Source organism: Neofelis nebulosa, chromosome 13, assembly GCF_028018385.1.
Source record: "Neofelis nebulosa isolate mNeoNeb1 chromosome 13, mNeoNeb1.pri, whole genome shotgun sequence".
Taxonomy (NCBI): Eukaryota; Metazoa; Chordata; class Mammalia; order Carnivora; family Felidae; genus Neofelis; species Neofelis nebulosa.
In genome coordinates, this window is record NC_080794.1 from 7,505,198 (window position 1) to 7,533,104 (window position 27,907).

Consider the following 27,907-nt stretch of genomic DNA (forward strand, 5'->3'; position numbering starts at 1 on the left):
TTAAAGTTTATTTATTTATTTTGAGACAGTGAGAGAGAGCATGAGAGAGGGAGAGAGAGAATCCCAAGCAGACTCCAGTCTGTCAGCACAGAGCTTGACACGGGGCTCGATCTCATGAACCATGAGATCATGACCTGAGCCAAGAGTTGGACGTTTAACCTACTGAGCCACTGCTCCATGAAAATAATTATTTAGAAGTTATGTAATGTCATTGCTCTTTATTAGAATTTTGAGGTATTTTACACGTATTAGGATGAACGTATGAAATTCTCACTATTGACCACTTCGACTTCCAAAAATTGCAATTTCTTCTGTTCAACCCAGTAAAACTATGTTACCACTATGTCCCGTTGTATTTGAGATCCTTGACCAATACCATGCAATAGCCAAACCATAAAACTGAATTCTAATCATTTCTAGCCTTATCTCTAATGCCTTTGGTGTTCATTTAGGGAAGTAAAGGGATCGTTGGGTTTCATAGAAGGTAAAAATGGGAGCTTTGGATCAAGAGCTTGATATTCAATGGAAATATAAAGGAGAAAAGTCAAGCCTGGAGGTTTAGGTGTAGCAGTTATCTGCTCATAGGCAATGGTTGAAACTATGGGGAGGGGAACATGGGAGAAATCCAGAGAAGACAAGAGGACTCTAGATGGGGGGTACCTGGGTGGCTCAATCGGTTAAGTATCCGACTTTAGCTCAGGTCACGATCTCATGGTTTGTGGGTTTGAGCCCCGCGTTGGGCTCTGTGCTGATAGCTCAGAGCCTGGAGCCTGCTTTTGATTCTGTGTCTCCCTCTCTCTCTGCCCCTCCCCGACTCACACTCTGTCTTTCTCTCTCTCAAAAAATAAATAAACATTTAAAAAAAAAAAAAAAAAAAGAGGGCTCTAGAGGAAGCAGTGTCATTGCCTGCACCTGGGAGCATTGCTCCTCTGCATGAAGATGGGGACACATCAGAGGACTTGGAACAACTCGAACTGTCACAACGTCTTTGATTTTCTTCCTGGAGAAATCTCACCTTGGTATTCCAATGGAGCTTCGCCAGTCTGAATGTGGCATTTGAATTGATTTAGTTGCTGGAAGAGAAACGCAGGGATTTGGCACCGTGGGATGGGATATCTTTTAGCCGATGAGCTGAGTTATGCTTTCAAAGGAGGTGAAAAGCTGTAAGAAATTATTTATGGTGATGTGCTCAGGTCTGTGGCATGAAACGCTTACTGCAGTTGAATGGCCAGTGGTAGGCTTTCCTGAGGAAGACTATACTAAAATGTCATGAGGATTGCTGAAGACAGTAGAATTTGTTTCGTCTTCTACTAAATGTAGAATTTAACCCCCAGATAGGTTTCCTTTTTTTCTATGTTATCATTTATATAATTAAGGGAGTAGAATGAATTGTTGCCCTCATTTAGATATTTGGTCTTGAGGATTTTAGAAAATATTATTAGTATTTGGGGTTGGGAAAGTATTGGTCAAGAAAATGATGACAGATGTATTCAGAATTGTAATCAGTTTAGAGGTCACCCACAGAGGATAATATTTTTCTATTTTGAAACAAACACACTTTTGAGAGGAGGCAGGGGTGAGAGGGTGAGCGTCAGATTGGGCTGGGATGTGGGGAGAGATTTGTTGGAAAAAGGCAAGGCATGCATTTTACATTTTGCAAACTGTGTAATTTCTATCCTATTATTGGAAATTTATGAAATTGGAAGTGGCTGATTATTTTATTGCATACTTCGATCTATTCTGTTAAATTTTGAAACAGAAGAATATTTACAAGAAAAATTTGTTTTCAGTATAACACCAAAACAAAAAGAATTCCAAGACAGTAAAAGTGATACTTTAGTATGTGAAAGATTAAGAAAAAGGGTGGGGAAGGGATTTGGTCTGTTATCCTTAGTATCCCAAACTATTCACTGTGCAGAGCAGAGCAGTTATTTATTGAGAATTACTAGGCGCTGTTTTAACCATAGATATTATTTTATTAAATCTTCACAACAACCTTGAGAACGGAGTATTATTATTCTCCTTTTTTTCAGCCAGGTTAAGTGACTTGTCCAAGGGTTGTTGAGGGTGGGGAAGTGTAGCCAGAAAACACACACAGAATTCTAGATTACAAAGATACAGTCCTGTCTCACAATGAGAGCTTTATCAAATGCAGAGATGCTGCTATTTTATGGCATATTCTGGCCCACCAGGGACGGAGCTGAGTTTTAGAGCCATGCTGCTTAACTCTGAAGGCTGTGCCTTGAACTACTAATCGTTTTCTGGGGTTTTTCAATTGCTTTGTACTCAGGCTTATCACCTACAACTCTGAGTAGAATCCTGGGATTCTGTATTCCTAATTTCTCACTTACCAATAACCTGTTGCCTTTGTGGAAGGCTGTGTGTGCCTGTGAATTTTTCGTTCCACAATGTGTTCAACTGGGAGTGTCTGATGAAATGAGAGAACTGAGTTTTAGGGCATGGTAAATACTGTCATTCAAGGGTTTTTCTCCAGGTCAGGCTGTGTAGCAGTTGCTTCGTCCAACAGAGGTACCTACAGGAGGAGAAAAGGCACCACAGGGAAAGCTAACAAAACCCTCTCAGATGGAGTTTAGTAGGACACGCCATTAAGGGCATCCCTTTGGAGTTAACTGCTGGTCTGACTCAGTTCCAAAAGAAGCCAGAGTTCATGATGCCTAAGAACTCGAGTCAGCTCTCTTTTGGAACCAGCCAACGAGACTCCAGGAGGCAAGAGCACAGATCAGTTCTCCCCGTGCAGGCGTGCTGTCTTAGTGTAGGAACGCTCTCTAAGATTTGGGTCCCACCAAGATTCAGCATAAACACTGTGACGTTGCAGTGCCAAGGACTCTATTTATATTAAAAAAAAAATTGCTGGGGCTCCTGGGTGGCTCAGTTGGTTAAGCATCTGACTCTTGGTTTAGGCTCAGGTCATTATCTCAGTTTGAGTTTGAGCCCTGTATTGGGCTCTATGCTGACAGTGGGGAGCCTGCTTGGGATTCTCTCCTCTCTTTGCCCCTTCTTGGCTTGTTCTCTCTCTCTCTCTCAAAAAAAAAAAAAAGATTAATTTAAAAAAATTAAAAAAATTCTGCTTTTCTTTAACTTCACATTATGGAAAGTTTCAAACATACACAAAAGCAGGGAGAATGCAGAACATAGTGAATCCTTCTGAACCCAACTGGCCAAGGAAAACCTGTTTCGTGGATAGGGGATGTCTGATTCTTTTCCCCCCCAGCTTTATGGAGGTGTAATTGATTGACAGAAAAAATTATAGATATTTAAAGTGTACAGGATGTTTTGATATATGCATACATTGTGAAATGGTTACCAGGGATGTCCACCTCTAAAAGGGAAACAGTTTTTATGCTCAACAAGTGTTTTATTCCGTAAAAAATTTTTGAAAGATTCAGCACAAAGCAGAACTTTGAAGGAGGCCATTTGTCACCTGCCCCCTTTAATCTTTTTTTTTTAAGTTTATTTATTTTGAGGGACAGAGAGAGTGAGGGGGAGCAGGGCAGAGAGAGAGAGAAAGACAGAGAATCCCAAGCAGGCTTCGCACTTTTCAGCATGGAGACTGATGTGGGGTTTGAACCCATGAACCGTGAGATCATGGCCTGAGCCGAAACCAAGTTGGACACTTAACCGACTGCACCACCCAGACGCCCCTCACCTTCTTCCTTTAAATGAAAGATTCCCAAGACCTGCCTTTCCAGACATCACCCGCATTTTAAAGGTAACCTTTCTAGGATGATAATCCCGTTGTCTAATTCCAGGAAGAACCCTCAGCATAGATTTCAGGCTGGCATGGTGTGAGGCGTTTTGGGCAGAGGCAAAGCCTCTTAGCATCCTGTAAATGTGAATGGTTCACTGCTACGAGTTTGTGCTCGTGTGTCTGTACTGATAGGGTGTGTGCTGTGTGTAAGGAGTCTCTCTCGCCTCCTGCTGCAAACTGATCTGATAAAGTGACCCTATAACCTCTTTCAGGGTTATTGGTCTAGTTCCCTCTTAGTTCGTATGACCTCTGCTTTCACCGCGTTGGACGGTGAGCTTGGATCAGAGACAGGAGGTGGGGAAGATGTCTGAGGATGCTGAATTTGATACATCTGTGTCTTTATTTCCTCCACCACCCCCAGAGTACAGCCGGAGGAAGGAGAGAAGAGACATTTAAAGGGTTCTTGGGGAAAGGTTATTTTTAGGGGCAGTCTTGCCAAGACTGCTTCCGGGGATTTTATTTAGACCTAGATCAGGCCCTTGCCTGCTTACATGTGTGCATATCTAGGGGAGTCCTGGAAGTGATGGGGGGGGGGGGGGTGGCCGCATGCATGCCAAGTCCCAGGCTACCTCACTCTGTGCAAAAACTCACTTTTATTTATTTTATATCCCCCTCCCCCCCGCCAGCTTTACTGAGATATAATTAACATAACATGGGAATGCAAGCTGGTGCAGCCACTCTGGAAAACAGTATGGAGGTTCCTCAAAAAATTAAAAATGGAACTACCCTATGACCCAACAATCGCACTACTAGGTATTTATCCAAGGGATACAGGTGTGCTGTTTCGAAGGGACACATGCACCCCCATGTTTATAGCAGCACTATCAACAATAGCCCAAGTATGGAAGGAGCCCAAATGTCCATCAATGGATGAATGGATAAAGAAGATGTGGTATATATATATATATACAATGGAGTATTACTCAGCAATCAAAAAGAACGAAATCTTGCCATTTGCAACTATGTGGATGGAACTGGAGGATATTATGCTAAGTGAAATTAGAGAAAGACAAAAATCATATGACTTCACTCATATGAGGACTTTAAGAGAAAACAGATGAACATAAGGGAAGGGAGGCAAAAATAATATAAAAACAGGCAGGGGGACAAAACAGAAGAGACTCCTATAAATATGGAGAACAAACTGAGGGTTACTGGAGGGGGATGGGCTAAATGGGTAAGGGGCACTAAGGAATCTACTCCTGAAATTGTTGCACTGTATGCTAACTAATTTGGATGTAAACTTAAAAAAATAAAAAATAAAATAAATACAGTACAACTTTAAAAAACATAACACTGTATAAATTTAAGGTGTATGACGTGGTGTTCATTTCTCAGGGCCTCTGTTCTTCAGGAAGGGATATGACGAAAAGGCGGAGTGAGAGGTAGGAAGCCCACATCCAAGTCTGCCCAGAAAGGTCCCACTGGGGGCTGTAGCAATAACCGCGTTTTCTCGGACTCTCAGAAGTGGTCCAGGCTAGATGCAGACTCTGTGGTCCCTGTGTTCCGAGGACATACACGTAGCAACCTCAGAACATTAAAATAATGTTGAGACCCAAGTAATGTATATATAGGATAGCAATGCCTTTTCTCAAAATACGGGCCTATTTCTGAACTTTAAAAAATGCAGATATTGGCGAAGTGAGATTTCTTACGTTTTGAACAGATTTAAATACCAGAGTCTAGTAATTTCCAAATCTTTTAATTCATGTATCTTTTAGAAGGCCAAGCCTTGCAGAGAGCCATGGGGGTGGAGCCCTGTGTGTGGAGGGACACGGGGCCACCAACCCCCCACGGTGGGTCAGGCTCCCCTCTGAAATGCATGCCACCATGTGCTTTTGGTATTTGATATGTTATCTTTATGGTTTCATCAATACTGTGTAGATTCACACTTCAGACAGTTTGGTATTAATATGTGCTGTGCTTTAAGAATGCTTATTTTGCGAGTCTGAAAAACGAAGGGTCACACCTTATTTAAATAGGTAGCACGGTCACCAAAGTCAAATTCTATCTAGCTTTGTTCTTCAGACAATTTAAGTTTTATATATTTATATTTATATTTGAAAACATATATATATATATACACATATATATACACATATATATATATATGTGTAAACTCTGGGAGTGCAGCAATGATAATAAGTACATTTACTGTGTGATAAAATCATGCTTACTGTAAAAATTCCCCGTGTTTCTATAATCAGACACAGGTGGGGCTGTCACTGGTGGAGTCCTTTAAGGACTTGGTAAGGAGGCTGGAAAAATCCTGTCAGAAATACCTGGTGTGTGACAGTGGGTTGTATTGCTGTAACTGGCATCTGGGTAACTGGATATTATGGACTCCAAAGGATTTCTGTTCTGCGATCCTAGAACTTGGACAGTGTGTACCTTCTCCATTAGGGTTTTGAAATGTGATGTCGAAATAGGGATTTTAATGTGAAACTTGAAAAAAAAATCCTGGAGGAGCCCTCCATTGGCTAACTTCAGAAATCTGGGGTTGCTTAATTATATCCAATTTAGGCAGTTTTTCTTTTTCAGGGAGAAATATGGAGGATTAATGAAGTAAAGCTAGCTTAACGTAATTACAGATAACCAGGATGAAGACCAAAGAATCTAGGCTAACACGTTGTATATACTTCCCCTAGTTACTTTTTTAAGATACATTTCTGCATAAGTCATACACGTTCCCTACAGAAAATATGGATAAGAAATTTTTAAAAGTCACAATCTAGAGAAAACTGGTGTTAACATTTTGCCATATCGTCTACTAGAACACTTTATGCTATAGTATGGAAGCATATGTTTATGAATTTTGTATCATAGTATGTGATTGTCTGAAATGGCTCACGATACGAAGGCTTCATCGTATATTTTTGTGAACACTGTCCACTCAGCATGAGCCCTAGGCAAGAACTTTTTGAAGGAGGAAATCGGAGCCTGGTTCCCACAGGACGGAGTGAGCAGGAACTTTGGAAATGGCCGGCTCCCCTGTTTTTACCCCTTCTGCTAACCAGAGGTTTCCCCGTGTGGAGAGGAATCCTGTAGACGTACCTGATGGGGACTATTTCTGGTTTAGGATTGCGCTCTGGCCCAAAACACCAATGCAGAGCATGTGGTGTCTTACGGAGAGCTGTTTTGTTCTAAATGAGCGCTGTAATCCCTTATGAGGCAGCCATTTATTTGGGTCCCTGAAAGTAGTAACATTATGGTGAACTGTTTCTTCAGTTCCCCGGATGGGCTGAGGAGGGAAACATCAGTTTGCTTTTCTAAAGAAAAGCCTTGCATTCATCCTCAGGAACAGAATAATAAAAGTATAATAAATGTTGCTGTTGCCTAAAACCAAGCAACAGTTGGGTTTGCCCTGTCACTGAGCCACGTCTTGCACATAATTACCCAGGCTGCAAGGGAACAAGTTATTTTGGGAAGCATAGCTCAGGATCAATCATATGTAAGGCTGTTTGTTGGGAGCTGTAGATGCTTGCTTACCAGAAAGTCCTCAAAGGAATTCTCCACATAGCTCATGCCAGCTTGGGGGAGGCAGGTGTGACCCCAGAGAACTCCCAGCCAGTGGCTAAGTCAGGCTCCTGGCCTGGGAATTGCTCTGTCTTGGCTGACCAGGCACCTGAGAGCTTTCATGTGGTTCTTTGAGCTTACCCCCACCTCCTTTATTTAAAAAACAAAAAACCTTTTAGAGCAAGAATGACTGAGACTTTGATATTGAAGATACTTGATCTGATTAGTTTAACATATGCTTCCAGCCCTCGAATAGTTTGGGTAGAATCAGCGTATTTCTAACCTCTGCCTTTTTCCATTCAACAGTTACAACGGGGGAGTTTCACCAAGATCATTTACTAACGGTCCTTTAGAAGAGCTAGGGTTTTTTTTAAATAAAAGGTTTTAAAAATAAGTTTTATAAATTTTTATATAAAAATTTTGTTTCCAAAAAATTCAAAACAATTTTTTTTTGGTTTCAAAACACGGGGAATCGGTGGAGCAGAGACGTGTCTGATGTTCTTGCTTGTTACTTTACGTACTTTGCCGATAATAGGAATTTAGAGATGACTAAGTGGAGCTGAGAAATGAAAATCAAGAGCATGAGTAATAAAGACTCCTGTAAGTGGTGATAAAATGTTTGTGGGAAATTTTCTTGAGCAGGGAGGAAATTAACAGATGGAAATACTTTAGCTTCTAGATAAATGTAAGATCTTTATGAAACAGGGAAACGTGCTAAATAATTCAACCCAAATTTAGTATTATTTATGGTGATTCGTATGAGAGGGAACATGGGGACACGTATTAGACTTTAAATGGAGGCTTTGACATGGAAGAGGAATCCAGTAAGCTGAGACTTAGGACAGTTGTCATTTTCACAGGACAAGGGAGGCATACCGTCACTTAAGATCAGCAAATGATAGACTTCGATTCCGCAGATCATTCTTGTCTTCACTGAAATCAATAACATTTTGATCGGAATAACGAATATTTTAGCGTGTTTGAGGGTTGACCTGTCTTTAGAAAATGGACCCTAAAGCCTGAAGTATGAAAAGACAATTCTTAAATAAAGGTAAAAAGCGTGAGTCTCACACAAACATAGAAGTGAATGCATGTTAAAGATGTTATTTAACTCATTAAAGAAAAATGAAGAGGAGTTAACGAGCAGTTCAAGAGAAAATCCAAAGAAGAGGCACATTTATAGGTTAGGAATAGCGAGATGAACGTCCACAGGGCAGGAGACGTTTTTCTATGGGAGGAAGGAGGATGGTCCCTGTACAGAACAGAATGCCTTTCTTGTCCATAGGCAAGAATGATTTGATTGCTCTTCTTTATCTATGATTTAGGAGTTGGACAATAGCATAGGAGGGGTGCTGTAGACAAGGCACAGGTTTCCTATTGAAGCCTAGACTTTTCCCGATACAAAGTAGCCTGATTAGCTGTCCTTACCCCTTTCCAAATTCGTAACTTTAATCTGTCCCGTCCTTTTCTGGAAGTTGTGGAGGAGAGTCCACATACTGGAGAGGCCATTCCTCAAGCCGGAATCAGTCTGGGCTAGATTTGGCTTTGTCAAAAAACCTAAAAACCATTTTTTTTTTTTCCTGTTAGCAGCCTTAGGGCTTTACAGAACCTTTCTTTCTGTATTCTGAACAGCCCAGGACCTAAATGGAAGTCAGTCTTAGGAGCCTGGTGACTGAAGCCCAAAATGCACGGTTCAGAATTTCTGATGAAAACCAGACATGGGTGGAACTATCTTTCCAAGTGCTGGGAGAGCCATCTTTAACCTACCCACTTAAAGGATCATCCATTAGCCTGATTCTATTTTTGGATACCCTCAGCCATGAGGTTGTCTTTTATTTTTTACAAGGGGTTTTTTTTTTCCTTCTTTTTTTGGCAAGGTTACAGAGTCTCTTTTAACATTTAAGGATTCTGTAATGAAGTTTGACACGATAATTTTTTAAAAACCTGGAACTTGAACAGATAACAGATTTTAAACTCCTCAGTCTTTTTTATTTTTTCAGCAAAAAAAAAAAAAAAAAAAAAAAAATCTGACTGCTTTCGTCTTTACTAACTGTCCCAGAAAGTCTGGCAAATGAGATCCTATTGAGCAAATACTGAGTGTTAGTATGCTCCAGCCACCTGTCAGGAGCACAGAGCAAAGACCCCCACTTATAAGTGTATCACTTACACCAGCATTTTATTTTATTTTAATTTTTTAATATAATTTATTGTCCAGATGGCTAGTATACAGTGTATACAGTTGCTCTTGGTTTTGGGGGTAGATTCCCTTGATTCATCACTTACATACGACACCCAGTGCTCCTCCCAACAAGTGCCCTCCTCAATGCCCATCCCCCATTTTCCCCTCTCCCCCGACCCCCCATCAGCCCTCAGTCTGATCTCTGTATTTAAGAGTCTCTTACGGTTTGCCTCCCTCCCTCTCTGTTTGTAACTATTTTTTTATGTGGTGTCCCACGTCAGGTATTTCTGACAATATTTTTTCTGCTTTCCCACCAGGTCCTTTAAGGACTCTGATAGTGACAGCCCCCCTTGAGTTGTTTGTAGGCTACCCTACCCCCCAATTTGAGATTGCCAGACATCCTAACTTTGGGTAGAAGAGACCCCCGAACGCTGCTTGCTGACAGAATTTAGGGGGGGGGGCAGTGAATCATCAGTGGAAAAAGACTTCTTTTTTCCCCACTTACTGTGTCTTTGAGTAATTAAATTTGTATTTCTGAGTATCCCTGGGATTCAAGTTAAAAACAGTATTTTGGGGGCACCTGGGTGGCTCAGTCGGTTAAGCGCCTGACTCTTGATATCAGCTCAGGTCATGATCTTATGGTTGGTGAGTTCCAGCCCTGAGTCAGGCACAGAACCTTCTTGGGATTCTCTCTCCCTTTCTCTCTCTGCCCCTCCCCTGCTTGCTCTTTCTCTCTCTCAAAATAAATAAACATTAAAAAAAAAAAAAAAGCAGTGTTTGGTACTGTTGAGCTTCCAGCTTATTTATGACTGGAATTGTCACCATTTCAAGTGTTGAAAATTCAAATAAGTGCTAGTCCTCTCTGTGTGAATCCAGGTATGCCTGCTGGGTGTTGGGTTCTGTGGGTGATACAGAGGTGAGGAAGACAGGATTACTGTGGTCGTTTTGGTGTCGGCTTGCAGGCATATGAAAGTCTGAGAAATCAGTGTGTGTCTGCCATTTGCAATGGGATGAAATGGGATTTGCCTTTTTTTTTTTTTTTTTTTTTTTTTTTAGAGGGAAAGTGACTCATCTTTATTTCAAGGATTTGCCTTTTTATAAGAGTTAATTTTTAAAAACTTTTTAAATGTTTATTTACTTTTGAGAGAGGAACAGGCAGAGGCAGGGAGAGAGGGAGACATAGAATCCGAAACAGCCTCCAGGTCCGAGCTGTCAGCACAGAGCCCGACGTGGGGCTTGAACTCGTGAACAGTGAGATTGTGACCTGAGCCAAAGTCGGACGCTCCACCGACTGAGCCACCCAGGTGCCCCTTACAAGACTTAAATTTTAAGGCTCTTTATACTTAGTGTATTTGGAACCAAGTCCTGATGCAAATGTAGCCCTTTATATTAATTGTCTCTTGGGAATACATTAAAAAAAAATTACACAGGCATAATATTTTTTCCTGCTATCAGCCAGAATTAATGTTCTGAACACCTTGTGCCTTGAGGAAGTGAAGAGATGCTAACGATGTTCTTTGTTTTCTGACCAGTGGTGTGAGTACTTGTGGAAAATCCGGAAAAGATGAAGAAGACCTGGCATCTTTCCGGCTTCTTGGATCCCAGACCTTCTCGCCTCCCTTTTCTGTCTGTATTACTGCAACAGTTTATGAACTGTGCTAAGCAACAGCTTGTTTATGCTTAGTTATTGGAGGTGGAATATCTCTTATGCTCAAGTAGACTGAGATCGTGACTGTAGGCTGTCTGTTTTTCTACGCAATGGTTTAATTCCCTTTTAAATTAAACCCCAAAGCACCTCAGCTCTCTCTGAATTATTGCCATCACTGAGTGCTGTTCTTTTGTGTTTCTACATTTGTGACATATTTTGCGTTCTCTTTAATTCATCACGCATCACAGTCAACTCGTTGAATTAGGTCAACGGTGCATTCCTTAGGGGAAGAAACAAGCCACAGGAGAGAGGAGCCGACTTGCCCACACCAGATACTGAGCCGGTCACAGAGCTAGGCTTCAGATTTTAGGGCTGCTGTTCTTCAGCGACTGCTGACCTGAGCTGTTGCACGCTGTGTTATCTAGCAGGATCTTGGAGCTCTAAGCGGAGGGCTGCCCACTGTGTGCTTAGGTCCCTGGTTAACATTAGGGCTCTGTCTTGCAATTGGTTGTAGCACAGGCAGGATCCTTACAAGTAACCCTTTAATGCTTACATACTTCTTTCTCTGGTTACATTTTTTTGTAATGTTGTGTGAGTATGATGTTGTGTGGCAACCTTGAAGGTTTGGGATTTTTTTCAAGATCAGTTGATTATGCTGACCAGTCAATATTGTGAGTGACTTCTGGGTCCACAGCACTTCCTTAAATGTTTTCCAAGATGGTTATGTGTCTGAATATTTAAATGTAAGGCTATGTTGCTGATTTCTGATGTGATTCTTGAGTGGCCCATCGTATGGATCGCCCAGCGCATGTCCTCACGTGGTGTGTGGACTGGAATCTCTCTCTCGGCTGAGGGGATGGTGAAGCTTTGTGGTGAACCAGAATGTTCTGCCTCTGCAAGCCACAAGGGGCAGGAATTTCTGCCCTCTCTGTCAGTGGGCTCCCTGCTCTTTGTGAGGGCACTGTCTCCTTTTTAAACACTAAAGCTGAAATCACGTTTACTCCAGAGGAACAGCTCTGACCTCCTCTCCTGCATTAACTGGAGATTTTATAAATCTGTGCAGCTTTCTAGATGCTCCCCACCCCCCCTTACTTTTCAAATATTAAAACACACACACACACACACACGCGAAAGTGATTAGAAGAAATCTTGGCAAATTGGGAGTCTATGGAGTGGAAAAGAACACACCATTAAAGTGATTATTGTAAATAGAAAAATAAATGGAGCATTTTTAGAAAAATCAACTTAAACCACAGAGTGGTTTCCGGTAGGCGTACATGAGAGTGTGTTCAGAACCAGTGCAGTAGGTAACGTTGGCTGACCGGCTTTCACAGTTCTTCTCCTCCTGATAATTTTTTCAGCAATTTCATAGAGTTGATCGTGACAATTATCCGGTGTTTTTGTAGCTGGGAAAGTGTCAGGGCATGAAGGACAAACAGTTACATGGAGTCAGAGTCAGAAATAGAATCTGAGTTCTGAGCCATGACTGCAGGCTGGGCCGGGCTTGACCTCCGCCTCTCCTGGGGCCCACTGCCCCCACTTACCTGGGGCCAGTTCGTCCCACCCCACAGGATGCGGGCCAGGGTGGACACGGCGAGCCTCCCGGTGTCTCCACTCGCTGGGGAAAACAAGCTATCGGCAATCTCAAAGTCACAGAGCGCTTTGACAATGCCCCAAACTGATTTGGATCTGACAACAGTACTGTTTCATAATTGGCGGGCTTGAAAGCTAAGACCTTTCTACCCCCTGAGCCTCATGCTGTGGGCCTCTGCCCAAATGTCCCAGTCCTCAGCTGGCCCTGTTCTGTTTCATTCAGAAAAATCCCGTAAGCTTTTGAGTACCCATTTCAGGAAATGTGATCTGAAATGAGTATTTTATGGCATTATCATCAGTTAAAGCTAGTTTAACAAGCATGAAAGAAATGTATAGGTGTTGTCTTGCCACATTTTTGTTTAGTAAATTGAACAGTTAGTCTTACAAGAGGCAGGCCACACCTAGAACCAAATTGCTGAAAGAATTAATAATTAACTGATAGTATGAAATAGATTGCTATGCAGACAACCGTGTCAGACTCAAGGTGGATTTTTTTTTTTTTTTGGTCCTTATCTGGGTAATAATCTCTTCCAGGTAGAGATATGAACTTGTGTTATGTCAATGACCATAGTTATTACACATCTCGATTAAAAGACCTTCTTCCCTTTTTCTCTGTGGAAAAGTCTAAAATATAGGTGTTTATGTCTATAGGCTTAATTCATTGAAAAAGAAACCAAATGCAAATATATAGCCTTCAGTAACACAGGCTTATCTCAGCATTTCATGTAGTACTTTTTTTGGTCATTTAGCACAGTGTGCTGATTGGCATAGAATTCATCTTTGAGAAAGACAGTGGTCAGTATTATAGTTCTTGTGGACTTAAACTAGGGGCTTTGCCGGTACATTCTTCATGAAGAAGGAGTGGCCTCGCCCACCGCTGAATGGGACCGACAGTTCTTGGTAACAGCTACTCCTGGGAAACTCCTTCAACAGATATTGTTCTCAGCCACCATGTTTCAGGGGTTAAAGAACATTTTCTGTGCCTCTTGATTACGTTTAGGAATATAACAGAGGAGGGTATGCTGATAGTTTGAATATCCTTCAGGCTTTCTGTGTGAAAACCTCCTCCTACAAGCCATGGGAACACAGCCTTCACCTCTGGGCCCTTCTCCTTTGCACCGTGTTTCTGAAGAGTTTTTATGCCATGGCCAGGGCAGGCCTGTATTCAGGAAGATCAGTCTGCGCCCCCAGGACTGCCCATCCTGGCCAGTGCCTCAAGGTGGTGATTCCTTCTCTTTTGGGAAGAGATGCTGATATTTGCTCCTGTTGTCTCAGGACTATACATGTCGAGACCGTGCTTTCCACTGCCTTCCCGCCTTTTCCTTTTGTTTTCATGTGAGCTTCTTTGGAAGGTGGTAAGGACTTCAAAGACTATCAGCCTTTCCTTTCTGGAGATACGGATCTTCCTTGACTTCTGATGGGGTCATATTTGGATAAACCCATTGTAAGTTGAAAATACCATAAGTCAAAAATGCATTCTCTACAGCTAACTTCCTGAAAATCATAGCTCAGCCCAGCTGACTTTCATCGTGCTCGGAACACTTCTGCTAGCCTGCGGTTGAGCAAGAGCTTCTGACACCACGCCTGTTTTATAACAGAGTGTTGACTGTCATGTAGTTGGATACCGTACCAAAAGTGAGCGACAGAAGGGCCATGTATACGGGTGCAGAATGTTATTAAGTGTATCAGTTGTTTACCCTCGTGGTCCTGTGGCTGGCAAGGAGCTGCTGTCCCTGACCAGCGTCACAAGAGAGGACCCTACCACATAGCACAAGCCTGGGAAAAGCTACAGATCCAAAATTCCAGGTATGGTTTCTACTGAATGCGAATGGCTTTTATGCCGATAGGAAGTCAAAAATTAGAAGTTGGACCATCGTAAGTCAGGAACATCTGTAGATGGTTCTGTGGTTTCCTGTCTGGTTATCTTTGGATGGCCCTGAAAGTTTTTTTTCACATGCTTGTCTTTGAGCTGCAGAAAGCATTGGTACTTATCGCTAGGTGTAGAGGCGTGGGGAATGAACTGTTCTCCAGGAGGGAGGTAGAGGAAGCAAGAGAGGAGGTTGGAGAACCTCACCTGTGACTGAGCAGTTTCTGGGTTGAGCTGTGACCTGTGGAGACTGTGGCCTGTTTCCTTGTTGGACTCTGTCTAGTTCATAGAGCATCGTTTTTCCTAAGAAAGGACATCTGGCTTGGTAGTCTGGTTTGACCCAAGGAGCCTGCCTCAAAAACCGTGTGGACCTACCCTCATTCCACACTAGTCCTCCAAGATTTAGTTCCCACAGACTTTAAAGATGTGCGTTGCTATCAACCAGCAAGACAAGCCACAAAGAAGCCTTCAGGGAAAATGTATGGGGGTTTGCTCTGGCTGTTGTTGCTCTGTCTCCTCCATAATTAGCAGGCTTTTCTGAGAAACCGAGGACGATTGGAAATGCATTAAGAACAGTCTCTATAGACCGTGGTAATTAAAACTGTAAATAGAATGAAAATGAAACGTTCTAACAAAGCTTAAAATTCCTTTTCAGAGTGCACTGGCCTCTTTGCCAGCTATTATCTCAGAGCTGTTGGGGTCCTTTCTTCACATTCCAATTGGTTAGTTACCTTTATTGGCTCCTTGGAATGCTCATTAAAGATAGGGACCCTTCATTAGACTTAACTAAATAAATTGACCATTTAGATTAGATTCATTCTCTGGATTTGCACAAAGGAATAATTACCTCTGGGAAGTTACCTTCCCTGTTACGTATACCTATAAAAAGGTAGGATCAAACAGACCTCCACGGCGTTGCATAGCGGGGTCAGAAGCTTGCACGGATTTCATGAGCAGCTTTGGGGTTCTATCCGGGAGTGTTTCTGATACTCTTATTATGAAAGGACTTAAATCATGTGGTAACAGGATAAGGTAATTTTCATCAGCAGTGGTTGCTCATTTTAAGTTGAATCTGAACAAAAAGAACTCAATAAATATTTTAGGTCATGATATCTTTTGCCTGTCAATTCAGTTTTTTGGTTTTTTTTTTAATTTTTTTTTTTTCAACGTTTTTTTTTATTTATTTTTGGGACAGAGAGAGAGCATGAACGGGGGAGGGGCAGAGAGAGAGGGAGACACAGAATCGGAAACAGGCTCCAGGCTCCAAGCCATCAGCCCAGAGCCTGACGCGGGGCTCGAACTCACGGACCGCGAGATCGTGACCTGGCTGAAGTCAGACGCTTAACCGACTGCGCCACCCAGGCGCCCCTGTCAATTCAGTTTTTAAAAAGCATGACCTACAACAGACACATGAAAAGATGCTCAATGTCACTCCTCATCAGGGAAATACAAAGCAAAGCCACGCTGAGATAGCACCTCACATTGGTCAGAGTGGCTAAAATGAACAAATCAGGAGACTGTAGATGCTGGCGAGGATGTGGAGAAACGGGAACCCTCTTGTACTCTTGGTGGGAATGCAAACTGGTGCAGCCGCTGTGGAAAACAGTGTGGAGGTTCCTCAAAAAATTAAAAACAGATCTACCCTACGACCCAGCAATAGCACTACTAGGAATTTATCCAAAGGATAGAGGAGTGCGGATGCATAGGGGCACATGTACCCCACTGTTTATAGCAGCACTTTCAACAATAGCCAAATCATGGAAAGAGCCCAAATGTCCATCGATGGATGAATGGATAAAGAAGATGTGATTTATATGTACAATGGACTACTATTTGGCAATGAGAAAGAATGAAATCCTGCCATTTGCAACAACATAGATATGGAACTGGAGGGTATTATGCTAAGTGAAGTAAGTCAGTCAGAGAAAGACAGATGTCATATGTTTTCACTCATATGTGGAATTTGAGAAACTTAACTGAAGACCATAGGAGAAGGAAAGGGGAAAAATAGTGTCAAACAGAGAGGGAGGCAAACCATAAGAGACTTTAAAATACAGAGATCAGACTGAGGGTTGATGGGGGTGTGGGAAAAGGGGAAAATGGGTGATGAGGATTGAGGAGGGCACTTGCTGGGAGGAGCACTAGGTGCTGTATTAAGCAATGAATCACGGGAATCTACCCCCAAAACCAAGAGCACACTGTATACACTATATGTTAGCCAATTTGACAAAATATTATATTAAAAAAAAATCATGGCCTGTTTTCTTGTGCCTGTCCCAACAGGTTAGATATATGATTAATCTCAGTATTGTGAGTTAGAAAAAAACAAACAAAACCAAAACCCAAACCATGTTTAAAGTAGTTTTTCTTGCTGAAAATGGGGCCTGGGATGTGTTTTACTGAAGGATAACTGTCTGGAAACAGCTTAACTGTCCATCCACAGGGAGCTAGTTACATAAAGTATGGTATATGTACTACAGGGAAATACTATGCAGCCATGAAAAGGAATGATCTGTACTGATGCAGAATGACCCCTAGGTTATATTTTTTAAGTGGGTAAAAAAAAAAAATCCAGGTACAGAACAATGCGTATACTCTGATTTGTATTAAAAGGACAAAAACCAATGTGTGTATCTGTCTCTATATCTGTCAAAGATCATTGAGGAGATACACAAACGAATGTGGGTGTTCCCTCTGGGGAAGAAAGCTGGGTGGTTGGGAGTAGGAAGAAAGGGATGTTTTTTACTTCATACCCTTTTGTACCACTTAAATTTTTTTTAAGTTTTTAAATTTATTTTGAAAGAGAGCGAGTGCACACGCGCAAGTGAGGGAGGGGCAGAGAAGGAGAGGGAGAGGGAAAATCCCAAGCAGGCTCTGCACAGACAGCACAGAGCCCGATGCGGGGCTTGAACCCACGAACCGTGAGATCATGACCTGAGCCAAAGTTGGATGCTTGACCAACTGAGCCACCCAGGTGCCCCTACGTGAAGTTTGAACCAAGGAAATTCATTACCTATTCAAAAAGTAAATAGATAGGAGTGCCAGGGTGGCTCAGTTGGTTAAGTGTCTGACTTGGGCTCAAGTCATGATCTCATGGTTTGTGAGTTTGCATCCTGCATCAGGCTCTGAGCCTGCTTCGGATTCTGTCTCCCTCTCTCTCTGCCCCTCCCCCAACTCATGCTCTGTATCTCTCTCTCTCTCTCTCTCTCTCTCTCTCTCTCTCTCTCTCTCTCTCAAAAACAAATAAACTTAAAAAATAAATCGCTTCTCTGCCTTTTGGCTAAGATCAAGTGTAAAAAAAGAAGTAAATAGATAAACTAATATTGAAATAAATAAATGATGGACTCTTTGTAACAATCTTAGTTTCAAACACCAAAGTTGGGTTATCTAGAGTAACTCTGTCCCATAGAGCTTTCCATGATGCTGGAAATGTTCCGTATGGGCACCATCCAGCTCAGTAGCCACCAGCCACATGTGGCTTTTGAGCACTTGAAAAGGGCTGTGCCTAGCAAGAAGTTGCTGTGGCTGAGGTCAGAGAGATTGTTGCCTGTTTTCCCCTCTAGGGTTTTGATGGCTTCCTGTCTCACATTTAGGTCTTTCATCCATCTTGGATTTATTTTTGTCTGTGATGTAAGAAAGTGGTCTAGTTTCATTCTTCTGCCTGTTGCTGTCCAGTTCTCCCAGCACCATTTGCTAAAGAGATGGTTTTTTTCTATTGGATACTCTTTCCTGCTTAGTCAAAGATTAGTAACCAAGAGCACACTGTATACACTGTATGTTAGCTAACTTGACAATAAATTCTGTTTTAAAAAATAAAGAGAAGTGGCTTGTGCAACTGAGGAACTAAAAATTTAATTTCCTTTAATTTTTATTAATTTACACTTAAATAGCTACACATGGCTAGTGGCTGCCCCATCGGCTGGGGATAGATCTAGAGTATATGTTTTCAAGTTGTTCTTCTGTTTAAAGCTGACTAAAGTTTAGATGTGTTTTGGGAGACCTCATTATTACTGTAGGCTCTCCGAGTAAAATGAATTCTTCTAAGTCCAAGAAAACGCCTACATTTTTGCCCTTGAACTTAATGCCATCACATATTTGTTGAAAAAAGTGACAATCAGATTTGTAAATCTTCTTTATTACTCAGGAAAATCGTTTTTATGGAAACTATGTCTTTTTGTGGCGTTGCATGAAAGCTGTTTATTTTTTAGGTATTCATTTTGTCATCTAGAACACAGACCCTATCTGCGTGTCTCCCCACAGAGTAACGTGCCGGGCATTTTGTTCTTGAGCCCCACAGCTGTTGTGAGACAAGGGGACAGTTTGCATTCTTAGCCAGCAGCTGCCAGAAGCACTTCTAAAATGGTTTTGGCAGGAAATCGTGCACAAGTGGAAGCCAAGTTAAATGCGGCTTGAAAAATAAACAGAATGACTTTGGATGTCACTTCATATATAGTCCATCTTTCCACTGAAGATTGTCTTTGTAATTTGTTAACCTGACTAGGCTGTATCTAATGGTCTTTGAAATGCAGGGTCTAGCTCAGGGCCTGAAATATGCCAGCCAGTAGGAAGTTATTGTTACTGTTACTGTTATCATTATTTTTAATGACTGACTCTACTGCAAATCTGTATAATTAATTTAGTTACTGGCTTAACATTGTTGTGCATTCAGGATAAACTAGATGTAGGTAATTAGTGGTTATGGGTCCCCTCCTCTCTTCTCCTTTCTGCGACACAATACCGCCCACCCTCTGCTCTAAAGTAAGACATTATGAACATTCCTGAAACATTATTTATTCATCCGTTCTGCAAGCAAGCTTATTTTTGTTGTATGCAGGGAATAAGCACACTCTAATGTAGTCTGTATTTCCTACAAAGTAAGAGGTTTTCGGAAGGCATAGGTGTGAACATGGTACCTTTTTTTAAAGTCCATTTATTTTGAGAGAAAGAGCACAAGTGGGAGAGGGGCAGAGAGAGAGAGAGAGAGAGAAAATCCCAGGCAGGTTCCATGCTGTCAGTGTAGAGCCAGACACAGGGTTCGATCGCATAAAATGTGAGATCATGATCTGACCTGAGATTAAGAGTCAGATGCTCATCCTCCTGAGCCACCCCAATGCCCCTGATCATGGTACCTGGTTTTTTTTTTTTTTTTTTTTCTATGTTTATTTTTGAGAAAGAGACAGAGTGAGCAGGGAAGAGGCAGAGAGAGAGAGGGAGACACAGAATCCGAAGCAGGCTCCAGGCTCCGAGCTGTCAGCACAGAGCCTGACTCAGGGCTCGAACTGACCAACCGTGAGATCATGACCTGAGCTGAAGTCGGAGGCTTCACCAGCTGAGCCATCCTGGCGGCCCTGAACGTGGTGCCGTTTTAAACAGAAGGCACAAATTCCTCAGGCTGGCATATCACATAAATGATTTTCTTTTGTCCCTAAAGGGGAAACTAACAAAATCTTACTTTAGTCTTTCAAGTCGTTCTTTCCACCAAATTCTCCCCAGAGGAGTTCCAGCCTCTTAGACTCCCCGGAGTGCATACAATGTCAAGTGTTGTCTGCATGGAGGGGGGCTGACCACTGATGGGTCTGTGCCCAGCAGTGTCTGGTTCTCGTTGCAGACCTTCACGGCCTGGTGTAATTCCCACCTAAGGAAAGCTGGCACCCAGATTGAGAACATCGAGGAGGACTTCAGGAATGGCCTTAAACTCATGCTGCTTTTGGAAGTCATCTCAGGTTGGTCCTGGATATTGCATAGCCGTCCTACCCGAATCCCGTGCATCCGCGTGTGAGCACTAGATATGCGTCTAGTTAGAGATGACTGTATCAGAAATTCCCTTTGAACCTGGCTGGGCAAGAACATGGTATTATTAGCAAAGAAAACCTTTCCAAAGAGCAGTCTGCCTGGACTTCTTTTTCTGCCCTGAAAAAGGAGTAAATTCTGCTTAAAACTGACTAATTAGAATCATGTTTGTACCACCCACCTCGAAACAAAATAAAAGAAAAAAAGTGACGTTTATGTGACTACCCACCAAGCTGCCCTCTCTACTCTTAGCCCAGCTAGCGCATCTCCCAAATGTTGTCGTTCATGCAGCCAGCCGGTGTATGTGTTGGCGTAACTCGGAAAACATGAGCTCAAATCCCAGAGGGGTTGTGTTTTGCCCTGAATTTCAGTTGGCTGGATTAGAGTTTGGATGAGAGGAGGGATCACCCTTGAAGAAGTGTGACTGGGAGGGCGATGGCAAGTCTGCCCCGATCCATATATCTTCATAATCAGGTGTCTCAGCCCTGGCAGCCACCGTGGTGATTTGGACTAGGCTCTCCTGACTTCCTCTAATAGCTAGTCGGCGGCTCCAGACGCTCCCAGGATACCAACCAGCTTTTCTCCGTTCTCCTTTGTAAGTTGGCTCATATGGGGACCAAACTGGAGTCTTCCGGCAGATCTGAAAAGCATATGGCTCCACATCAGTCCATTGGTCTTGAAAGTTTTTTTGGTCCGTGTTCCTCTACACTGTGATTTACAGAAGCCAGAGACCCATCAGAAATAGTCAGATACCGTGCTTTCCATTTAAGGAAGCACCGACTCTGAATGTTGGCATCTTGGTTCCACGTCAAGGAATTAGTTTCTCTGTGCCTACGCTATTCTTTTTTCATCTGACAGGGGAAAGGCTGCCGAAACCTGACCGAGGAAAAATGCGATTCCACAAAATTGCTAATGTCAACAAAGCCTTGGATTACATAGCCAGCAAAGGCGTGAAACTGGTGTCCATCGGGGCTGAAGGTAAATGAGGTGTGAGAAGAATAACCTTGGCTGCCACACTGATCTCACAGTGGGGGGCAGGTGTGCCTGCTGCCAGATGAATTCTTCCCTCCCTCCCTTCTGTTGCTTGTGTCTGCTTCACGTCAGGCTCTCTGGTAGGCTCTGGTGTCTAGAGATGAGAATGAAAGGTAGCATGAATGGGAGACCAGGCTCTGAGATTATCCGTAAAGACGAGAGTCAAATATAATGCTGTCTTCTTCAGACCGATTATCGGCATGAGAAAGACCTTAACCTTCCCAGTCACTCTTAAAAAGAACTAATTAATAGGAGGAAAGTGACCTCTTCATTCTCTGGGATATTGGGAACCCTGGAGAGTTTGGTAGGAGCTGAGACGCCCCTGCTTCTTAGTTTACACAACTGAATCCTGTGAACCTGCCACCTGGGGACCACTGGAAGGATCGGGGTCTAAAGAACAGCCTGTGTTCTGTGTATCTGATGACTTAGAACCCTAGCCCATCTAGTCTTTACACTTTGGAAACTCTTGGGTTGTTTTTGGTGATTATGCATTCGCAAGATTTGTGCTTATGATTAACTCAGAATTCATTTAATCTAGAGACATTTGGTTATGAATACTGTATTTATAACTAGACACGCTGCCACACTTACAAAAACATCAACTGGTCTTTCTGCGTATGGATGTAGTTTCCGATAGCTCGGAAGTCAAAGCTTAGGGGAAACGTACAAGTTATAGGAGAAGTTTATGCACCGGTTGTGTTATCATGACACTAATTTGTTGTTGTGTTTTCTCACCTAAAGAAATTGTGGATGGCAACGTGAAAATGACGCTGGGTATGATCTGGACCATCATCCTTCGCTTTGCTATTCAGGATATTTCAGTTGAAGGTAAAAAAAGTGGTTGAAGATCTGATGGTAATAAGATACTTGGAGTGATTGTGTAAATTGAGTTCGTAAAGTCAAATTTGAATAGGGCTTTTAAATTTTTTTTTTTTTCAACTTTTTTTTTTTTTAATTTACTTTTGGGACAGAGAGAGACAGAGCATGAACGGGGGAGGGGCAGAGAGAGAGGGAGACACAGAATCGGAAACAGGCTCCAGGCTCCGAGCCATCAGCCCAGAGCCTGACGCGGGGCTCGAACTCACAGACCGCGAGATCGTGACCTGGCTGAAGTCGGACGCTTAACCAACTGCGCCACCCAGGCGCCCCTGAATAGGGCTTTTAAACTGGAAGTGCCATTTACATGATTTAAGGAAAGATATGGGAGTTGGGTTTTCACAGGTTTTATATTTGTATGGGAAAAGACCCCAGCAATACTGTTTCATTCATGGGGGTGGAGTCATTTGGGGAAAAGATGAGCACGTGTTCAGAACAGAAGTCGCTTTTTAAAATGAGCATTTTTTTGAGCTTCTAATTGCTTATTATACTAGTAGGTTCACAACTAGAACAGTGCTGTTAAGACTTAAAGCTGAAACACTTTTTTTCAGGTGCAAAGAAATAGTTGAAATCTGAGTTCATTCATTCACCCTCCCTCCTTCCCTCCCTTCCTCCCTTCCTCCTTTCACTGTCTGTTTCTGTCTTTCTGTCCCTCTTTCTGTCTTTCTGTTAACAAAATCTCTATTGTTATTATATCTTTCGGCCCAACAACTGTTCTGTCACTATAATAGAATCGTAATCCTTGGCGTTCCACCGAAGATGAAAATCTTTAGTCTTTTACGCCCACTGTACTCCTAAATATTTTGATGAATTCAGCACTGTTGAAAAGTGTCAAATTGACATTCTCAAAATTAGAAGTTGGCCTGTTTAGGCTTCACATCACAAAATGTATAGCCGCAGAACATATTTAAATAAGGCGGTGTGAATTGTCCAGCCAGTCAGCATCCTGTCATTTGTCACCTGACAGGTAACCAGGTACCTGCATGGTGAGGGGGTCGTTGTTTATAATTCTGCCCAGGATGGAGTCCCTGTTGACGCTGGTTTTTCAGACGACGTCAGTTGCTAATCAACCAACAAACACTAAAAAACCACTAATTTATCTACTGCTGGACCAGATGGCATGAAGCCTATGGTATTTACCCTTAAGGAGTTTCTTACCCACTTAGATTATTCTCGTCTGGCACTGAAGTCCCACTTGTGTCATCTAAAAATCCAAGTAAGACATGATGTATTAAAATCTCAATAATTCAGGCTCAGAAATGACAGCCAGCTTGAATTAATAAACAGCCTGAATTTGAAAACTTCCATAAATGTACTTTTATTCAAGCACATTTCTTTCATTCCGGCAAAAATAACAAAATGCTTCTTAGAAGTTCTCACTGTATTAAGAGGCGGTAACTCGTAATAACTTTACCAATTTTATGTACTTCCAGATATAGATATTTAAACAGTTAAACCCACCTTAAAGAACAAATATGAATTTTTTGGTTTTACTATTTTAAAAATGTTTACTTATTTTGAGAGAGAGAGTGTGTGAGCAGGGGAAGAATAGAGAGAGAGTCCCAAGCAGGCTCCATGCTCAGTGCAGAGCCCAGTGTGGGACTTCATCTAACTAGGAGATTGTGACCTGAGCTGAAATCAAGAGTCAGACACTTAACTGACTGAGCCACCCAGGTGCCCCTATTTTTTATTTATTTTTATTTTCTTTTACGTTTTTAATGTTTGTTTGTTTTTAAGACAGAGACGGCACATGAGCAGGGGAGGGGCAACGAGAGAGACGGAGACACAGAATCCGAAGCAGGCTTCAGTCTCTGAGCTGTGAGATCATAACCTGAGCTGAAGTCGGATACTTAACCGACTAAGCCACCCAGGTGCCCCAGTGACTGGCAAATTTAAATTTCCATAGCAGTTGTGAGATTTTATTCATCTACTTTACCTCTGTTTGCCTTGCTAGCCTGTTTCATTTAAACTTTGTAATGTACAGTACATTATTTCCTCCTGACGTACTTTTTCTTATTAGTTCTATTGGCCAGGACCACTAGATAGGGAGTTTCATCCTTCAGCATCTGTACCAATTAATATTTGAATGAGGTCTTAGAACTTTCAGTTGCTTTTCCAAACAAGAATTTTCTAGAGAAGAGATATGAACAGGAATCATTCAAGTTATTCCATAGCACATGAAATTTTGGGAGTGTGTTTATTTAAACTGGGTTATAGGTCAAAAGGAAGTCAGAACTAGAATGGATAACTTAAATAAATAATTACAGAATACTTATTTTGACATTAAAAAAAAATAAACTTCAAGCTCTAACTGAAATGGGAGGCCAAGTTCCAGAGTTAGTCAAGAGTCCATGTGTTTACAGGGGTTTTCTAAACTGTTAACACTTAAATACAGACAGAATCCTAGATTTTAGGAGCGGGTTTGAGGAACTGTTTGGATATATGTAACTTTGGGTTCTCCAAGAAGCAAGTGCCAGGTGGGTATTAGATGCTGTCTTAGTCTGCCCAAAAACACCGTAGACTGAGTGGCTTGAACAGCAGAAATTTATTTTCTCATGGTTGTGGAGGCTAGAAGTCCAAGATCAGGGTGCCACTGTGGTCAGTTTTTGATAAGGACCTTCATTTTGGCTTGTAGATGACCACCGTCTTGCTATGTCCTGTATCTCTTCTTATAAGGGTGCTAATCCCATCATGGGAGCCCCACCCTCATGACCTTATCCAACCCTAATTGCCTCCCAAAGGCTCCCTATCTAAATAAGGTCAGGGCTTTAACATCAGAATTTTAGGGGGATAGAAACATTCAGTCCAGAACAGACATGCAGGAGATTTGGGGGAGGGGGGGGTGGAGGGGAATGCCTGTGAAGAACAGGAAATGGCCAGTGCACTTGGCCAACACCCATGCTGGAGAAGGGAAGGGAAGGCTTGGGGGAGAAAAGTCTTACCTGCAATGTGGTCCTTAGGTCTGTTCACAGGCCGGCGGGGAGCCCTTATGCCTCAGTTGCTCTTAGAGGAGCCCCACATGCACAGGATGGCCCAGTTCTAGGGCCCCTCCCTCGCTCAGTCTTTGGCTGGAGCAGCTGAGGAAGTATGGCCTCTGGGGAGTGAAGGGTGGATTCAGAGTGGCACCTGGGACCTCTGTGAGCTGCCCTGTGCTCCCAGCAGCAGGACATCGGAGCCGTACACCTTCATGGCCACCACAGGAGGGTGGTGTCGTTTCTACTTGGTCAGAACTCAGGTGGCCAAACCTGAAATGCACTAATGAAAGCCTTTCAGTATTATAACAATCACTGGGTAAGGGAGTAAATCTGAGACACTGTGGCCTCTAGTGAATTCCATTTACCCAGGATTCCAAATGGTAAGTGAATTGAATGACAGGTTAGTGAAGTCATAAACTACACACAGATTTTAAAGTTTCCTTTAAAAATGGTAAATTGCCCAAATCCCTGAAGTCTGGTTGTTTGATACTTATGGTGTCATAACTGGCAGTTGCTCCTGCATTGTCCTTTTCAGGTCTCTCTTTTTATTGTTTGAAGTTTATTGTATTTATTTTGAGAGAGGGAATGAGGGAGGGGCAGAGAGGGAGAGAGAATCCCAAGCAGGCCCCACGCTGTCAGCATGGAGTCCAACGCAGGGCTCGAACTCATGAGATCATGACTTGAGCCAAAAATCAAGAGCCAGATGCTTGACTGACTGAGCCACCCAGGTGCCCCTCCTCCGCAAGTCTCTTAAGTGTCATCACAAGGCAGTCCCTGGGCACAGGGTTCTGGCTCCCGCCCTTCTACAGAGACCACAGGAAGAGAGGATGTGTTTGATGGTTGGCCCCCCCAGGACGTCTCCTTTTAGAAAGTGACTGGGAGTTGGGTGCATTAAGTAGTGAGTATTTCCACGCGGACACTTTTTCCTGGCTGTCATTACAGAAACCTCTGCCAAAGAAGGTCTCCTGCTTTGGTGTCAAAGGAAAACCGCTCCTTATAGAAATGTGAACATTCAGAACTTCCACACCAGGTAAGCAGCCAGGGCCCTGGGTTCTTACATTCTTACTGGGATCCTTAGATGGCAGGGAGGACAGTGGTTCTTTATACTGGTGTCTTCCTGCTCCTGTCTGAGCCATGTTTTATGTATGTAGAGGAACCGAGGCCATAGAATCTCTAATGCTTAAGATCTCTCTGGGGGTGGGTGGGGGTGTCTGATTAAGGTTTGAGGCGCTGGTAGAACAGCTTGGTATTGATAAGTGAATACCTTGCAGCACCTGATGGGGCTTCACAGTTTGGGGGTGTAGGACTGCACCTCACCGTTGCCTTCACCTGGTGTTGGGAGGAGGTAGAAGGTGGGGCTTCTCGGTGAGAAGGCCTCGGAGGCAAAATGCGTGTTCCCACAATGGATCGTCTGCACACCGATGCCTCCCTGTGTACGACGGGGAAAGACGCTTCATCGGCCAACTTCGTATGCTGGGATTCGAGAGAAGTAGAACACTCAGATTTGCAGAATGACAGGAACCTGGATAAATGAAAGCTAAATGCCATTCGAGAGCACGGTTTTTCACGTGCTTCAGTATTCTACCTCATGCAGGTCTTCTGTCATTGCTATCTGTGGGTAGACGAGCTGTCTGTATTGTCGCCCTTTATACCGTGGGTTACCTATGAATATAAACGAGTCCCCAGCCACTGTGGGTAATCAGAGAAATGAAGGGTGAGGATGAGCCACAGGGGAAAATTGGGGAGGTTCTTCTGGGGAGACAAGTATCAATAGAGTGTCTACCAAGTGTCAGGCACTGAGCCTTGAGGGGCAGAGGTGGGAAAGAGGACTTCCTGTCCCTGTAACACGCAGTCTGGAGGGCATGAGGAGCCACCAAGGGCTGAGACCTTCTGCCAGCATAGAAGTCAACCAGTTCCAGACTTGCTTCTCATTGACCTTCTTGCTTTCCTCCTTGGGCCCAAGATTGGCCCAGGCAACTTCAGCTGTGTTGCCCCTGGGGCTTCCCTCCTGCCCTGCCTCCCCTTCCTTCCCTGGAGGAACAGAACTTCAGCTCCCAGCCCTCAGTGAACCCCTGGTCATCGCTGGGAGGCTCACAGCCCTAGGTCGTCTGAAGAACGGTTAGCGCAGGTGTCTCTGGGGAAACAGACCGGAAGCCCCGGCCCTCCTTGGGGCCTGGTCCCTCAGGTGCTTAGCAGGTCCCTGCTAAGTCCCTCAGGTGCTCGCTTGTCTTTGCCTTTTTAAAAACATGTAAAGAACCTTATGAGGAAAGACATGGGAGTACCTGGGAGCTCATGGTGACTTTTCAAGTATACTAAGAATCTTGGAGAGAAGTATGTCGTGGACGTTTCGGGGTAGACGTCCTCGTGTGTGTTTATTGGGTAGAGCCTGGCACTTGGATCCACATGGGAGACTTGGAGGAGAGAGGGAGGAGGGGTTTAGGATGGAGGGCACTGAACTGGGAGGAGAGCAAGACACAGTAGAGGGGCGTCTTCCTTCTCGTCACTGCCGGGTCTCCCAGCCCAGAACCAGAGTGGGCTGGCGGGACGGGGAAGAGTCCTGGGCCCGAAGCTGTAAATGAAGAAGAACCGAGGACCCTAGAAACACCCCAGAAAGAAGACCGGTGTTCAAGGAAGGGACCACAGTATACTGGGTTGGGTAGGG

At 43.2% G+C, this 27,907-nt stretch overlaps 1 protein-coding gene across 2 annotated transcripts in view; it reads left to right on the top strand.

The window, feature by feature from the left end:
- Positions 1–27,907, top strand: part of ACTN2 (actinin alpha 2) — a 72,550-nt gene that overhangs the window by 9,175 nt on the left and 35,468 nt on the right. For both annotated transcript variants that reach the window (XM_058696260.1, XM_058696261.1), the window contains exons 2-5: positions 20,181–20,295; positions 21,221–21,340; positions 22,136–22,222; positions 26,188–26,275. In XM_058696260.1, coding sequence (XP_058552243.1) covers positions 20,181–20,295; positions 21,221–21,340; positions 22,136–22,222; positions 26,188–26,275 — 410 coding nt within the window. The remainder of the gene's footprint in view (positions 1–20,180; positions 20,296–21,220; positions 21,341–22,135; positions 22,223–26,187; positions 26,276–27,907) is intronic.